This window comes from Melanotaenia boesemani, chromosome 4 (genome assembly GCF_017639745.1).
Source record: "Melanotaenia boesemani isolate fMelBoe1 chromosome 4, fMelBoe1.pri, whole genome shotgun sequence".
Taxonomy (NCBI): Eukaryota; Metazoa; Chordata; class Actinopteri; order Atheriniformes; family Melanotaeniidae; genus Melanotaenia; species Melanotaenia boesemani.
The window spans coordinates 24,906,722-24,922,962 of NC_055685.1; the positions used below are offsets into that span (position 1 = coordinate 24,906,722).

At 38.6% G+C, this 16,241-nt stretch overlaps 1 protein-coding gene across 2 annotated transcripts; it reads left to right on the forward strand.

Moving 5' to 3' along the window:
• The first annotated feature begins 3,671 nt into the window (after positions 1–3,671).
• gtpbp1l (GTP binding protein 1, like) lies at positions 3,672–15,334 on the forward strand. 2 transcript variants are annotated; one of them, XM_041983174.1, is made up of 15 exons: positions 3,672–3,780; positions 4,073–4,263; positions 5,481–5,592; positions 7,379–7,559; positions 8,261–8,444; positions 8,714–8,878; positions 8,968–9,091; positions 10,327–10,441; positions 10,772–10,916; positions 11,423–11,605; positions 11,726–11,861; positions 12,008–12,186; positions 12,268–12,411; positions 12,914–12,964; positions 13,541–15,334. In XM_041983174.1, the coding sequence occupies exons 2-15, from the start codon at positions 4,075–4,077 to the stop codon at positions 13,652–13,654; spliced, it is 2,022 nt and encodes a 673-aa protein (XP_041839108.1). In that variant the 5' UTR covers positions 3,672–3,780; positions 4,073–4,074; the 3' UTR covers positions 13,655–15,334. The 2 variants fall into 2 exon arrangements, with proteins under 2 accessions (XP_041839108.1, XP_041839109.1); XM_041983175.1 differs by lacking the exon at positions 12,914–12,964.
• Positions 15,335–16,241: the final 907 nt, after the last annotated feature.

Consider the following 16,241-nt stretch of genomic DNA (forward strand, 5'->3'; position numbering starts at 1 on the left):
TTCAAAGATGAATCATGGCGGCAGTGTCGACAAAACGGTTTGGTAGTCCGAAGCGACGAAACGATATATGGACATATTTTAACTATAATCCATCATAATTTCACTGGCACACTAGATCAAGTTGAGCATGTGTTCCTCATCCATTGCTCATATTTTAGGCATGTGTATGTTCAGGGTGGAGTATTGCACTTCAGAAAATTCTCGTAAATAAAGCCACAGTTACTAAAGTAATGATGTTGTTGCTCTTTGCTTTTTTGGAGTAATTGATTCCACAGTTAGCACTTTATCTGTGCATTGCATAACCCTACACAGATCAGAAATTATTTGCTGTTTGGTTATTTTCATGAATAATTATTAAATTAAAATCAATGGTTTTAGACTTAGAAGGTTTCCCAACAAACAACAAGCTCTCGATGTGTTGCTATATGTTTAACTTAAAGATCTGCTATTTTCTTGTGTGACATTGTGTGTGTGTTTGTGTGATGAAGAAGGGCATCAATTCTTGAAAAAAGGTGAAATATAGAAATGAAAGGTTTCTGCCCATCAGCAGTTAAGTATAGCATGGCAGCAAGCTATCAGTCTGGTAAAAGATCTGGTTATTGTGCAAAAGTTTAAAGGTTAACTTGTTTTATGAATTGCAATACTTGTTATAACCTGCCAACCTTGATTCCACTTTTAATACATATTATTGACCTAAATTAATTTGGTAAAAGACAAATACTTCTTTTATTTGACTAAAACCTTTTTGAGTTTGTTTCAACTAAAACTGGGCTAAAACTATCAAACTTAGAAATGACTAAAATGTGACTAAAACTAATAAGAACTTTTGTCTTGAAGACTAAAACTAAGACTAAAACTGAGATGCCTGCCAAAAACAACACTGCTTTGCCATAGCGCAAAGGGCTATGCGTAGTTAAATTATAGTTAAACTTTTTAACAACCTCAGTCGCTTGTGTAAGTCCGCCTTTTTGCAGATAACATTAGCTTGTTGTATTTATTGAATGATCATAGCTCTTTCACAAAGTGAAGCCCCCCCTGTTACACAGGACTCCAAGGAGACATGAACAGGTTACTATACTTTATTATAGATTGGCACTCAGACGAAGGATTATACTAGTACCGGTGCTGGAGAAGGCAACGAGGGTTGAGGAAGTCAGGAACAGCGAGGGAGTGAGTCCATTAGGTGTGTAGATTAAGGTCCGACAGGGAATGACTGTGGTGCTGGCGTATATAAGGACTGGGGAACAAAGGAAGACAGGTGTGGCAGGTTGACTTGATTACTGATGAGCAGATCAGGAACAGGTGTGGAGGATCAGGGAACTGGGCGACTGGCTGAAGGTGGAAGGACTGGCTGGACAGGCTGTAACACCCCCCTTCCCTTTTCTTCCTTTTACTTACATAACATAACATTTATTTACATAAACAACAACAAATGGAACTCACAAAATCAGAAATACCAATACCATGGCCACGAAAAAAACAACAACAACAAAAAAAGACATCCATTTAACCAACATATATATGCATACATTTATATATACCTATCCAAACAATAAATTATAATAAAAAAAAAACAAAACAAAATAAACCAATATGTATATGCATTTAAACCAACAACAACAACAAAAAAAGCTCTAGGGTAGATGTAGTTTTTCTGTTTCCTGAAGTACCGGTGCCCATGTTTCTTGAAACGTCTTATCTTCAAACTGTAATTTTGTTATTTTTTCCATTCCCATCACATCTTTCACTCTTTCCCACCAAAGGTCTTTGCTAGGGGACTGTGGTTTTAACCAAGAGACTGTTATTAGTTTTTTTGCAATATTAATTTCTTTCACAAGCCGTTAGGAGAGCTGGTGAAAGTTCTCCTAACGGCTGTTTATTTGCAAAGTCTTTCCTCTTTTATGTGAAAAGTATTGTATCGATACTTTTGAGCAAAAATTGCTGCAGTCGCTCTGTGCTTGCTGAGCGACTCTCTCCTCTCCCTTCCTCTCCTGTCGCTCCTTGAATCATGACGTGATCAGCTAATCGGCGTTTCTGTCCCAGCCTCTCCCTTGTAGTGTGTTTATCTATCAGCTTGTTCTGAGGAGGAGGAAACTAGCAGGATGTTGACTCAGAACGTTAGCCCTTTTCAATTAGATAGCCTTTTGTTTGCATTTACTGTCTATTATTTTATTTATTAACTGAGGTTTGCTGATGACAGCTGTAAAATCTGCTGGTCATAATACAACCAGATGGAACAGGTTTAGATATCTAATGAGTGTCAAGATTAAACAAGAGGATGTCTTCTCTAGATTATTGTTGCTATGCAGATGTTGGACAGGCAGATTAATTTTTTTAGGAGCCATAAATGTGGTGAAGGGAAATTATAAACAGTTTATGAACTCCAAATCAGAGCAGGACCTTCTCTTACCAGGTGGTTGACATGTGATAGGATTTGCTGTATGTAGAGGGACAAAAGTTTTGATGAAAGTGCCGAGCAGGGGCAATAACCAGGAAAAGGGTGGCACAAATGAGAACTTTTTTAGACCTAGATTTTACTAAATAATTATCTGCTTATTAAAACTTAAGGGATCCTCAAATGTGAAATGTGGAAAAACAGTCTATATTTGTCAGTGTTGAAGTTTTTATGGCCACCAGATGTCACTGTGGTAATGTGTTCTGAACGTTCCACAAGATCGATTCCTTTTCTGGAACAATTGTTCCAAACGATTCGATCTCCCAAACGTTCCATTTCTGCCATCACTACTCGATAGCTTTTCTCCTTTTCTCCAAGCTATGAACAGAGAACCAATTTTTTCAAGCTACATTCACTTCATATATACATATATATATACATATATATATATATACATATATATATATATATATATATATATATATATATATATATATATATATAGGTTTAGGTTGGTTCACTCATCAAAAGTCAGCAGTGAAATCAATTTTGAGTCGTGTTCTGCCGCTGACACTTGTGCTTTAATTGTGTTTGACTTATGCCACTTGTGCTCACCATTATGCAACACAGGTGCATCACAATGAAAATGTGTTGGCAAGTTGTGACTTCACACGTGAAAAGTGCTTGTGGTTTTGCCAAAAGAGTGACTGATTCAATCAGTGGAAACGCAACTAAGCGTTTGGTTCAGCCAATAGGGTTTAGTGTTTTAGCAACTGAGAAAAACTTTTAAAATGCATACACTGCCAACGTGTCACAGACTTCAAGTGAGCATTTCGGAAATAGGTCGTTTCATAGTGGGCGTGGCTTTATCCACTAAACGTTCATGTGTGTCGTGTATTTTCATAATTGGAGAAAAAACTTCCAACCTTCAAGTTTTTAGTTCAAATTAGACATAAATTTGATCTCTGCAATTGGTTTGGTGCTTTCTGAACAACAAGTATTGTCAGAGATGCAGGTCACTTTACTTGAAAAACAGTTGGAACTAAAATGCATTTTCATGCTACATTAGAGAGTCAGAGCACTTATAGCTTCTGAATTTACAGTGCAAACTGACTTTAGGTAAACTTTAGAAGTCAGAAATGATCAACCTTGAACGAGTTATCCAGTTGGAAAGACTCATTCCCTGGCAGGAGATTGAAAGGTTCTAGTTTTTCCGGTTACATAAAACGCAGCAAAATCTCTACGTGGATTTACGTCGCTGGCGTAGCCAATCCCAGGCTTCTATTTTATAATGGGCGTTTCTGCAGTCCACAGTCCGAGCCTGGAAATCGAAGCTAGCCAGAATAAGCAACTAAGTTAGCTTGACGGCTAGCTACCGACTTCTGGTATTTGCTTAATTTATAATGAAATTAATAAACTGATTCTACCTTGTATTTCATTTCTAAGTAAAATATCCATTAATATTTTGATGTTTTACAGCTAAAAAGATTAATTAAAATGTTGTTTATTTTTTTTTTAAATGCCCAACTTCGGTTGTTGGCTAACATTAGCTAGCTTACGCTTATAACAAGCGTAACTTTACATTTTGTTAAATGTTATTGTTTATCAATGAAACAAAGCACAGGGGATGTGTTAGACTGTTTACTTTAGTTGCTTTTGCATTATTTATGGTTTTAGAGATGGCATCGTTAACGGTGACAGATCCAGCGGTGTGCCCGAGTTCCATATCAACAGCTGAATTCGTAGTGCCAGCCTGTATGTTTGCACCAGACCAGGGATGTGATGAGGATCCCTCCGGGGTTGAAGTCTTTGGAGGCAGCGAGGGTACGAACGGAGAGTCCGCGGATCATCTAGACTTGAGTAGCAAGGTGGGCCTCCAGTAAATTGCAGCTAGTTTTAAGTCTTCGTGCAGCAGAGCATAGTTATGCTTTGATTTGTTTACCATTTACCAGGTAGAAATCTAAAGCATTAAATGAAGAAATTGTGGCATAGGTGGTTAGAACAATGCATTTTGCACTGTTGATGCAAAATATCAGAGACTGAATTTGTGTTTTGTCTCCCAAAGTAATTTAATTGTATTAATAATAATCTATTCTTATATTTCAGTTCTGAAACATATCAGAAATAAAGTTGGGACAGTAAAGCTTTTGAAATATTCCTTCACGTTTCTTCAAAAATGTTTTATCAAATGTGAAGTACTCCAATTATTTTTTTTCCACATTCTTCCTGCAAACACATTTAAAGGTGTGTAAATGTATAGGTTTGTTTTAAAAAGTATCCATACATTCTTTGTTGGGGACTGTTCAGAACTGCAGGCAGGCCAGTCCAGTGGCTTTACTATCATTTTCTTCTGCAGAGATTCCTTTGTAATACCTACAAAATGTGGTTTTGCATAATCTCGTATAATGCACAGACGTTCATGGGAAAGATGTCTTGAGTGCAGTATATGCTGTTTTTCAGTTTGAATCTATTGTAGTGTTTGGGACTGATGCTGCCAAATGTTGCCACTGAAGTGTAAATTACTAATACCAAGAGGATTGGATATATACTAATTCTGTCACTCAGCTGAGATTATGGACTTTTGTAAAACAAGTTTTTGTCTGTGGACTGGACCACAGTAAAAAAATAAAAAAAATAAAATAAAATCCAGAATACATAAATTTGTCATACTACAACACATTTTTGACTCTTAATCATGATTACAGTCATCTTTTAAGACCAGTAACTGCAGTCACTTTTTTTCTGTCATTATTGTTGGGGATCTGAAATGCAAAAACAGGTGTATATTAATTAATGAAAAGAATATGATGAGATAAAACATGAAAACTTTTACCCATACAATTCTCACTTTTGAGTTAGGATGTTACTAGTTGAACAGAAACATGGTGTATTTCTGTATGGTCGATTAGTGGTATCGTTTGTATCCTGGTGTAATATGGAGCCTTAAACATCACACTGAATTTGAAAATCCAAAATGTCTGATTTCTGGAACTTAATGTTTAAAACTCAAAACGTGTACGGTTGTTGAACTTGTGACTCTGTTACTATGCACTTTTCAAGTCTTTCCCTATTTTTAATATTCCAGCTGGTTCTTGTGAGTCCAACGGGGGAACAATATGACTCATTACTACGGCATCTAAGGGAGCTGATAGATGAGGGCTGCGGAGAGACAATCTATGTGGTTGGGATGGGTTCAGGTAAGACTGAATGCCATCAGAGAAGCCTAAAGATAAAGTCTTTTATTTGAGCCTATGTATGAACAAAAGAACAGCCTAATGTTAAAGACAGCGTCAGACATGATGTTAGATTTCACTTTTTTATTGTTTCATCCATATACAGAAGAGGAAGGAAAACCATGTGTAATGAGTAGGTCACAGAATATATAAGCCTTGAGAAATGTGGTAACAACTTCTCCATCTTTCAGTTGAGATTAGACCTCCAGAAAAAAAGGGGGATTGCATGGCATTATTGTTGAATAATATTGAGATTCATATAAAACCCCTTAAAAGATTTGATTCAACTTTTTATTTTACACTTTTATTTAAAGCAATGACTAAAATGTTTGAAATATTACTCAACATGACAACAAACAGTCATAAGCTTGGTCTTAGTCAGCTGGTGGAGCAAATGGTTCCCATAGCTGGCACCAAAGACTTTGAATACTGAAAGAAGTGAGTTGTATTTAGAAGACAGCTAGATTTTGAAATGCAGTTTTACAAATGCGTATTTTCACACACACATGGACATACATTATTTAATTTCCATATAAAACGTGAAGGGAAGGTGGTTTTCTGGTACATCTAAGAAAAATCAAACTGTGTAGCAGCTGTGTAGTAGCAGAGTCGTCACTTTTGTCAGCTGTGCCTCCCAGGCAGCTAATCCCATTTGTTTGTGCTTTGGTTTTCATTCTGTTACTCTCTGCTACACAGAAACACGAGGGCCTTTGTTGGCAACCACACTCATGGTTTTTTTTTTTTTTTTGCCTGTTACAGCAACATGCCTGACCCATGTGGCATGCTAGGGAGGTCAGAGTGCATGTGTGAAAGGGTGTCATTTGTCAGTGCTCTGTAGAGGGACTGCCACTTGTCAAGTAATACCTAGGTCAGTGTTTGTGGCTGGCTGGTTGGATAAACAACTGATCACTCTGACTGACTGACTGGCTGTGAGTTTCAATCAGAATTAAATGTTGCAGCCAAGCAATGTCCATGGTTTACAGTAGAAATGGGCCGATACGATACTAGCATTGGAAATACTCGCCGATCCTACCAAAAGTAAGGGGATTGGTAATGGTGACTATTTCTGTCTAAACACCATCCGATACCATGGAAACAATCATAATTCTTTATTTCCGGCCCAAAAACAGAAACAGAAAATTTTTTTTTTCCTGCAGTTCTGTACTAAAATGCCTTCTCCTCCTCCACTTATACTCTCTCTCCTGTTGTTCTGTGACCGGCTGTTGGTGATTATTTATTATTCATCTGAGAAGGAAGAAACTAGCGGTTCGTGGTTCATCTTATTTTAACCCAAAGTATTGTTATTGGACACACTAGCAATAGCAAACATTAATCAGTCTCATGTCAATCAGATCCATGTCACTGTCACGTGAAGCTGAAGAATGAAATGGAATTTTTATAGACCTCTTAATAAAATAACACTGGTATTGGATCAGTACTACGTATCGGCAGATACCTAAACCCCAGGTATCAGACTCGGCATTGGACAGAAAAGAATGGCATCGAAACATCGGTATCGGCACAACTCAAGCCCTGACGCATCACATGTTACACACGGGTTTTTATCAGTCAACACTGAAGCAACAGACATCATCAGGTCAGCTTGTCATTGGCCCTTTGCCAGACATGCTCATAAATCATATGCTCATCGCATTTATTATCAAAACATACATCAAATATTTCACGATTGTTCCATTTCTCTACCCTGCATTAGAGTAACTGTAGTTCGTTTCCACACTTTTCTTTGTAGACGGAGGTGACTATGGTCTGAATGAGACGGACATGGAGGCATCCGTAGCCACGGTGCAGTCGCTGTGTGAACAGATTGAGGCTGACTTAATCCTGCTGAGGGAGCGGACAGACACTGGTGGGAGGATTCGGGACTACCTCATACGTCGGCGTGTGGGAGAGCAGGATTTCCTGGAAGTCAGGTAAAACGTATGAGGAGAGATTCCAGAAAATGGGAAAACTATATAGTTTTTGCCTTCTTAATTTAACATAAAGCAGGAAATGAGAGTGACAGTGAGAGTGTCTTTGGGCTTAGAAAGCAAACAAAAAAAAACATGGGTTTATTTTTAAGAAGGATTTTCTGTGCAAACATAGTTAGCATAGCAGAAGTCAGATGCGTTCTTTACCTATCTACCACCATCTTCAACACAAACTGAATATTTAAAAAATAACAGGAAGTAAAGTCACCACACACAGACGTCCTCCGAAATAAATCCGATAATAGACTGATAAATATAGACACAGATTTTTAGAATATTGTATTTCAGAAGTGCATGTAGAAATATTTCTGATTACTCCCAGATATCTGATTTTGATGGTCATGTAAATGGGCTCAATGTTTTGCATAACCATGGTCACTGAAAAGTTCTGTCTCTTTGGATCTGCTGATTTGTATTTTGGATTTAAGAATTCTAAAAAAATAACTTTCATTCCTTTTCACAGAACAACTGTATTCCCTAATGGGAATATGTGATCATTAAGATCCATGCATTGTTAGGATTTAATTACAAGAAAATGAACAAAGTCATCAGTAGAACAGAGTATCAGAGCCAGTTAGATGCTTTGCAGGCAGAGATGACTTGCACTAATCTAAAGACTGTATGATTTTATATGCTACTTTTAGAGTGGCGGTTGTGGGCAATGTGGATGCTGGAAAGAGCACCCTGCTCGGAGTGCTGACCCATGGCGAGCTGGACAATGGCAGAGGTTTCGCTCGCCAGAAGCTCTTCAGACACAAACATGAAATGGAGAGTGGCAGGACAAGCAGCGTGGGCAATGACATCCTGGGCTTTGACCAGGAGGGGCAGGTAAGTTTCTGCCAACTTAGAAAGGGCATGGCAAGCGTCAAAGTAAGAAGCTGAGGTTTCTGTTAGGATGCCAAACTGATGGTCTTCCTGTATGATTTACAAGCTTTTGATACATCAACAGCAAATATGTTCATATTAATTTTCTTTTCCAGATCATAGAAATATGACTTATGCTTCTGTGGACACTTTAAGTAATTTCTTTCTTTCTTTCTTTCTGTCTCTGAAGTTTTATTTTACCTTTTATGTCAAATTTTTACCTGATTCTGTAGGTGGTTAACAAACCAGACAGCCATGGTGGAGGTCTAGACTGGACCAAAATCTGTGAGAAATCCTCTAAGGTCATCACTTTTATCGACCTGGCGGGTCATGAGAAGTATCTTAAGACTACTGTCTTTGGCATGACGGGACACCTGCCTGATTTCTGCATGCTTATGGTGAGAGAGAAGAGGAAAAGTCACATGATTTTGTCATTTTCAGTTCTGTGCTTCATATGTCACAGTTTCTTTCCCATATTTCCTGTTAGGTTGGGAGTAATGCCGGCATAGTTGGCATGACCAAAGAGCATCTTGGTCTGGCTCTGGCCCTAAACGTACCAGTGTTTGTAGTTGTCACCAAGATAGACATGTGTCCAGCTAACATCCTGCAAGGTAAAGAGATCATATTATTGGAATTCACAATTAACCCAGAGGTTCATACATCTTCCATCCATCCAACAGCTGTATAACTTATACTCTATCAGTGTTTTGTAGGGGCATCTCTGCTACAATATGGGCTTTTTAAGCTCTACAGTCATCGTTGCTTGAGATGTGATTAGTTTTAAGAAATACAAACAGTCCAGAGCACTTAATTCTCTTAAACCTAAGCTGATGATTGGCCAGGCTTTTTCCACTGCTGACATAGCACAGTGAAGATGGGTATGGCTATACAAGCCTAAGCGTTTAATGATCTTAAAGGTACCGTTTCTGAAAACTCAGCAATTACCAGAGAATATTCAGATGCGAGTGAGTTTGTTACGTCCCTAAGGCAGGTCTAGGAGAAGAAGGGAGCAACACAACACCTAAAAGATGCCAGTGAGGAGACACTATAAGCCATTTAATTTGATTATATTGTGTGACTGCTAAAATATAGAAGGGCCAGTAGCGTCAGGGAGAGCCGAGGCCAACATAACAAAACCCCTCTACCTGAAAATGAAAAGAACAACTTAACTCCCCTCAGAAACAAAATAATACAAACCTATTTCTTTTATTATCCTAGCTTTAACATAAAGAGGAGAAAAAGGACCCTCAAGGAAAACAAAATGGCAGCCCTCCCCTACAAGACCAATCTGGGAAACTAAAGATACATTCTACCACCAGACATAACCAAAACCTAGGCTTATGCATCAGACACACGGTGCAAATGGCAAGTGGTTGAAAGGCTTAGACGTGCAGATCCTCAGTCTTTATAAGCCAGTCCCAGGCACCTAGAGAGGCAGCACAAAATTAATCACAGGAATCAACCTGGAATAAAACTGTTAAACCAGCTAAACTGCAAAAATGGGCTTAATGTGAATCAAATGAAGAAAAGCTGTTTGCAGTAACAACAAACTAGTAAAAGAGGAAAATAAAGCTAATTAGAGTAATGAGAAGAATGTAGGTCTCTTAACAAAAATCTAATTTAAACTATCTTAATAATGTGGGGAGTTTTAAAAAAAAATAACCTGTTTAAATGAACTATTTAAATCTCCTCAGTGTATTGAAATCTGTAATTCCTAAATCCTCATTAGAAGCAAACGTCTCTGTTTTCAGCCTTAGTTGTTCAGTGTGTTTCTCCAATCTGTATCAGTTGTTTTTGTTTTAGGAAACACTCATGTGTCTGTGGGTTTGTCTGTGTTTATCTTCAGAGACGCTAAAATTACTACAAAGGTTATTAAAGTCACCGGGCTGCAGGAAAATCCCAGTGCTGGTCCAGAACAAGGATGATGTCATTGTTACAGCCTCCAACTTCAGCTCTGAGAGGTAAGGGCAAAGAGGAGCTGGACTGGGGAGATGGAAAGATGGGAGAAAATATGCACAAAAATATATTCAGTCAGTGTTGGAGAAAATCTTAAACACAACCTTTTTTTTTTCCATGTTCAAGCCTTTTTAAATATCCATCTGATGGTTAGTCTCTGGGAGGGGCGTTATGCTAGCTGAGCATAACTGAAGCTGGAGGAGATTTTTCCAGCCTGTTTAGACAAAACAGATGTTTAGCAACAGTTAAAGTAGTTATTGCCATAAATACAGTGTTGTAGGAATTTTTTTTTTCATTTCCACACTTTTTGTCCCCCCCCCCCCCCCACTTGCTAGGATGTGCCCAATTTTCCAGATATCAAATGTGACGGGGGAGAACATGGACCTGCTGAAGATGTTTTTGAATCTCCTCTCTTCACGGACCACTTTTAGCAACGATGAACCAGCTGAGTTCCAGATAGACGACACATACTCAGTGCCTGTAAGAAGCAGCACACACTCAGCTATACACTTCTTCTTTAGACAGAAGTTTGAGCCGCTCCAGGTCAGCAGTGATGTAAATGCTTTTACTGTGAGATGTAGTTATATATAAAAATATGATACCCTGACTTGAACGAGTGCGCTCACTGTCACTATGTAAATGTGCATGTGGCCGCGATGACACAGCATTTGCATTATTTTGATTTGCACAGCCAGGCTGTGACTGCTTTTAACAGCAGAGCAGAATATAAACTCAAGGATCTTCTCCACAGTTTCACCACACATAAGAAGGCAGCTGACACTCTGGCATAAACAGACTGCACAGAGAGAAGCTTTCTGAATGTGAAATGAATCTGTTTTTATTTACACTTTTTCATGGGAAATATTTTGTTAAGACAAAACAGAAAAACTTCAAGTATAATGACTATTAGACTTTTTTTTTTTTTTCTTTTAAAGATGAGAGTTTCAGACTCTTCACATGACCTCACACTGATCTTGTCTTGGCAGGGTGTGGGCACAGTAGTTTCAGGTACTACATTACGTGGATTAATACGACTTAATGACACGCTACTGTTAGGCCCTGACCCACTCGGCACCTTCATCCCTATCGCTGTGAAGTCTATCCACCGCAAGAGGATGCCTGTCAGAGAGGTTCGTGGTGGACAGACGGCGTCCTTTGCCCTGAAAAAGGTTTGTAAGAGTACATTTAGACTAATTTAAAGAATCAAAATGTACACCTTAACATATACTATGGAGAAAGAATACTATCCTTTGTCCTTATTTTCCCCCACTTTCTCTCCATTGTCTCAGATCAAACGATCGTCAATAAGGAAAGGCATGGTAATGGTGTCCCCAAAGTTAATGCCACAGGCCACTTGGGAATTTGAGGCTGAGATTTTGGTGCTGCACCATCCAACCACGATATCTCCAAGATACCAGGCCATGGGTTAGTAAAACGCCTCTAAATAGGGTAAACATTAATATGAACCATGTATAGCCTTTACTGATTCTTTCACATGCTTTTTCTGTCATGCTCCACCTGTTAATCTTCTCAGCATGAGTAACTGGATCAATCTCAATCCATCTCATTAGTTCACTGTGGCAGCATCAGGCAGACTGCCACCATCCTGTCAATGAACAAAGACTGCCTCAGGACAGGGGACAAGGCCACGGTCCACTTTCGCTTCATCAAGACCCCTGAGTACCTGCACTGTGATCAGAAGCTTGTGTTCAGAGAAGGACGCACTAAAGCTGTAGGCACCATCACCAAGGTAACGTTCACTTTACCATGATTATGTTGCCAGATTAACCAGGTACTGTATATCTTAGAATGATAATGTCTGTGATTGCAGCTTCTCCAGTCAGTGAGCACCCAGGCCTCTAAAGCCCAGCAGACCAAAACTCAGGCCAGTAAGAAGACTTATAAAGAGGGCACAGCAGCCAACGAAGATGCTGGATCAACAGCACGGCCGCAAAGTCCAACAGCACAGTCATCAGTGAGTAGAGCAAGGCTCATCAAATCTTAATAATTTACATGTAAATAGTAGCAGTTATTACATCCCATCCTAAAAAGTTGACACTGAACTGTTATTACTGGAAAGACTTGATATAAGAATTCACGGATGCTCCATTTTGAGTCCTTTTGATGTATTTTTCTTAACTTGAACGAGTGCTGAGGTTGTCGTGTCAAATGTCCGATTGCAGCTTTTTCGTCCTGTTTTTGTCTTTCTATTCAACTCTGTTAGCTAATTTCTGTCTCTTTCTCCTTTTGTCTACCTTCTCTGTTTCATATCACGGTGTTGTCACATTTTGTTTGAAATTAACCTTCATTTGCCTTTTCACTCTGCATCCCTTTCCACACCCATTTCTTTATTTACCTTCTGATCCCCACTGCTCTCCCTGTCCACTTACTGTTTGTTTGTTTTTCTGTGCTTCAATTTTAACCTTCATTTTCTTGCAATTATTCCTCTTCTTCCGTGTCTTGGCATGCTGCGTTAGACAGTGACAGAGGAGGAGGCTCTTTTTAAAGATGACAACAAAGAAAACAAGGTAAAGTGTCTGCGAGCTGCAGGAGTCAGGATGGTGTCTCCAGGTTTTGGATGTTGTGGTATTTCTCCACCCTGTTTGTTTGTGAGGAAGCATGTTCCCCGTTTACAGCCATATTTCTTCCTCACAGTCTCACACTCCTGTGTTGCTGCTATTAAAAAGCTTGTTTTTTTGTTTTTTTTATCAATTCAAGTGATTTCTACTTATTTATTTTGAGCGAATTCAGTTCAGTAACGTCTTTTTTCTTTTCCTTTTTTGTGTTTCAATGACTTTCCTCTTTGACTAATCAAACATTTAACGAGGGCCGAGTGAAAATGATGGTTTTTAAAGTAATTCAGGTTTCCTAGTGGTAATCTCAGAGAGGTTTTTCTTTTCATACATGAAGTGTGTTGACTTCTTTTCAACGTAATTTTGGGCAACAGGCATCCCTTCTTTTGTAAAACCTTTAAACTCATAATTACCATTTAAACCTTTTAGTTAACAATTAATCACACTACAGCGGTAACTTGCTGTCTTTAGTTTTAATCTTATGATTTCTTGTAAAATCTGGGTCATTTTGTTGTGGATGTTTGTCTGCAGCTCAAGTCAGGAGGTGGAGGACGCCGGCGAGGCGGTCAGAGACACAGAGGAAAAGGCCTCAACGCTGCAACACTGTCCTCGGCAGTGCCTGCAGGAGCAGCAGGCACGTCCTAAAGATACAAGCTCGGCTGCCTCCTCTGCTCAACGTCTTCATCGAAAGAGAAATGAAGTGACTGTACAACCCTCTGCTGGCTGTCTCCACACACCAGCCTGTCAGAGCCAGTTTCTTTAATATAAAAAGGATTATTCAACTCGTTTTGAGACACGAGTGATTTTTTTTTCTCACTAAATGTCAGTGAACAAGTCTCTGAAGATAGTGTTGAGGTTTTAAACTGGTTTGGGTTTGCAGGTTAATGTTCTATTACACTCTAATACAAATGTTTCAGTTACTCTTTTTTTTTTTCATTATTATTATTTTATCAAATTTGAGCTTCCTGTAGGGACATCGGTCACTTTCCCCTGCCCCAACTCCAGCCTACAAAACTTTATCCCCAGTTGCTGAACTTCATTTCTTGATTGGAATCATAGCATCAGGTTTGGAGTTATTTCAGACTCGAGGGGATAGATCGTGGTCAGTTGTTTATAAGTTCTGTTAAAAATATCTTCATCACAGAAACTGCCATTATTATAAATGTTCATTTGGAATTGACATGAAAGGGAACTTATTACCAAACTTGAGGGCTTGGAAAGCTCCAACATGAAAGAGTTGTTCAGATGTTAGTTTATTCAACCACTGTTTTAGAAGGTAGCTACAGTTGTTCTCTGGAACAACCCGGAAGATCTTCTTAGTTTAATTGAAGTAGTGTTGACTCTGGAAACTTTGTGGTCATTTTAAGAAAATTATTTTCCTGTGTTCCTAAAATTGTAGCTGCTTATCCAACATTGATTTATACATGGAAAACAAATCAGTCTGACTTGTTTGAGCTCAAACTGCTGATGTTTCACCCTGCAGCCGAAAGGCCTGAAGGCTCAGTTTTTACTGAACTCTTTGTGTTGCTGTTTTACTATATTGCAGCCAAAAGAGAAAAAAGTTGGAATAGTATTTTTTCGTCTTTCTTTTTTTCCTACATGTAATCAAGTTGCAGTCATGTTTTAATAATGTGTAAGTCCTCTTCACCTTTACTATGTTTGCTTGGGGAAAACAAAGCACAGTTGTAAGCACAGTCCGATTAATTGTGATACCTATTATAATCCAAAAAAGACATCCATTAATATTTCTCATGTATTTTGCTAATGTGATGCAAAAAGTCAGGATGTCAGATGCCAGCGAAGAACTTACTTGAATCACTAAATTTTAGTTTGCACACTTTTTCAGGTGCTCCACATCAGTGATCGAGTAGCTGCAAAACAAATTTCCAAACATCAGGAGTCAAATACAAACGTCAGACACAGGAAAGAAATATTTATTCAATGTTATTTACGGTACCAGTATACGAGGTGTTCCTAAATAAGTTTTCAAACCATGAGACAGACGTTATGCTATCCACTGCAAGTAGTCAAGTTTATAATGCAGCTCATTTAGTTGTGTTTGATACAAAACCAGCGATCTTATCAGGCAAGAGGCATTTGCCAACTTTTCTGATTTTTTTTTTTTTTTTTTTTTTTTCCCCCCCATACGTTCTTTCCCTGATGACTTTTCCCATAGTGCATGGATTTATTTTTTGAACAGACACATTTTGTGTCTATTTATGTACAAAACTGCTGGTTGAGCAGAAAAACTGAAGCTAAAAAATGTTATAATTTAAAATAAGTGGTGCCAGTTTGTGTTTTAAATCCTTTTAAATAAAGAAGGTTTAAAAAGCAGCAATTCTCATTATTTTTGTCCTCTTCCCACGACTCCTCAATTCAAAGTCCTGCAACCTTTCGGTCTGTGTGGTTGTCTTGTGCTTGATTGCAGGATGCAGATTAGAGATCTACAAAGCAGGTTCAACATAACCAGGCTAGTGAAACCAGATGACCTAATAACATATCTTACTAAGCAGGATCAGCTCGTTCAGTAAATCGATCAAACAATTCATGATTATTTATTGTATTAAATGTGTCACATGTGCATTTTTGATGTATAAAGACATTCCAGTCTTTGCCAGATGCAACTGGTTAGGTTTCCACCGTAAGTTCCCATGACGATGCAACCTGTTAAGATGTGAAGCAGGTCCGTGACTGAAAGTCCGTAGTTAAATCTAAATTTATGCTGCATTGGACAGCGAGAGTTGTTTTTAGTCTTGCTGAAGATTGCCAAATGATGTTCGTCCTGCAATGGTACTGCTACGATGACTTGCATTTAGTAGATGATCCCAGATAAGCAAAGCATAAGTTCTTTTTTTGCATCTGGCCCATCAAGACTCACTCTCATTTCATCAGTCCATAAAACCTTAGAAAAATCAGTCTTATGATATTTCTTGGCCCAGTCTTGACGTTTTATCTTGTGTGTCTTGTTCAGTGGTGGTCGTTTTTCAGCCTCCCTTACCTTGGCCATGTCCCTGAGTATTGCACACCTTGTGCTTCTTGGCACTCCAGCGATGTTGCAGCTCTGAAATATGGCGAAACTGGTGGCCAATGGCATCTTGGCAGCTTCATGCTTGATTTTCCTCAGTTCATGGTCAGTTATTTTGCGCCTTGTTTTTTTCAATACGCTTCTTGCGACCCTGTTGACTATTTTGAATGAAACGCTTGATTGTTTGATGATCACGGCTCAAAAGCT

Coding starts and splice junctions, on each gene's coding strand:
- gtpbp1l (XM_041983174.1), top strand. CDS start 4,075: ATGGCATCGTTAACGGTGACAGATCCAGCGGTGTGCCCGAGTTCCATA. Junction 4,264..5,480: donor ATCTAGACTTGAGTAGCAAG/GTGGGCCTCCAG, acceptor TTAATATTCCAG/CTGGTTCTTGTGAGTCCAAC. Junction 9,092..10,326: donor TCCAGCTAACATCCTGCAAG/GTAAAGAGATCA, acceptor GTTTATCTTCAG/AGACGCTAAAATTACTACAA.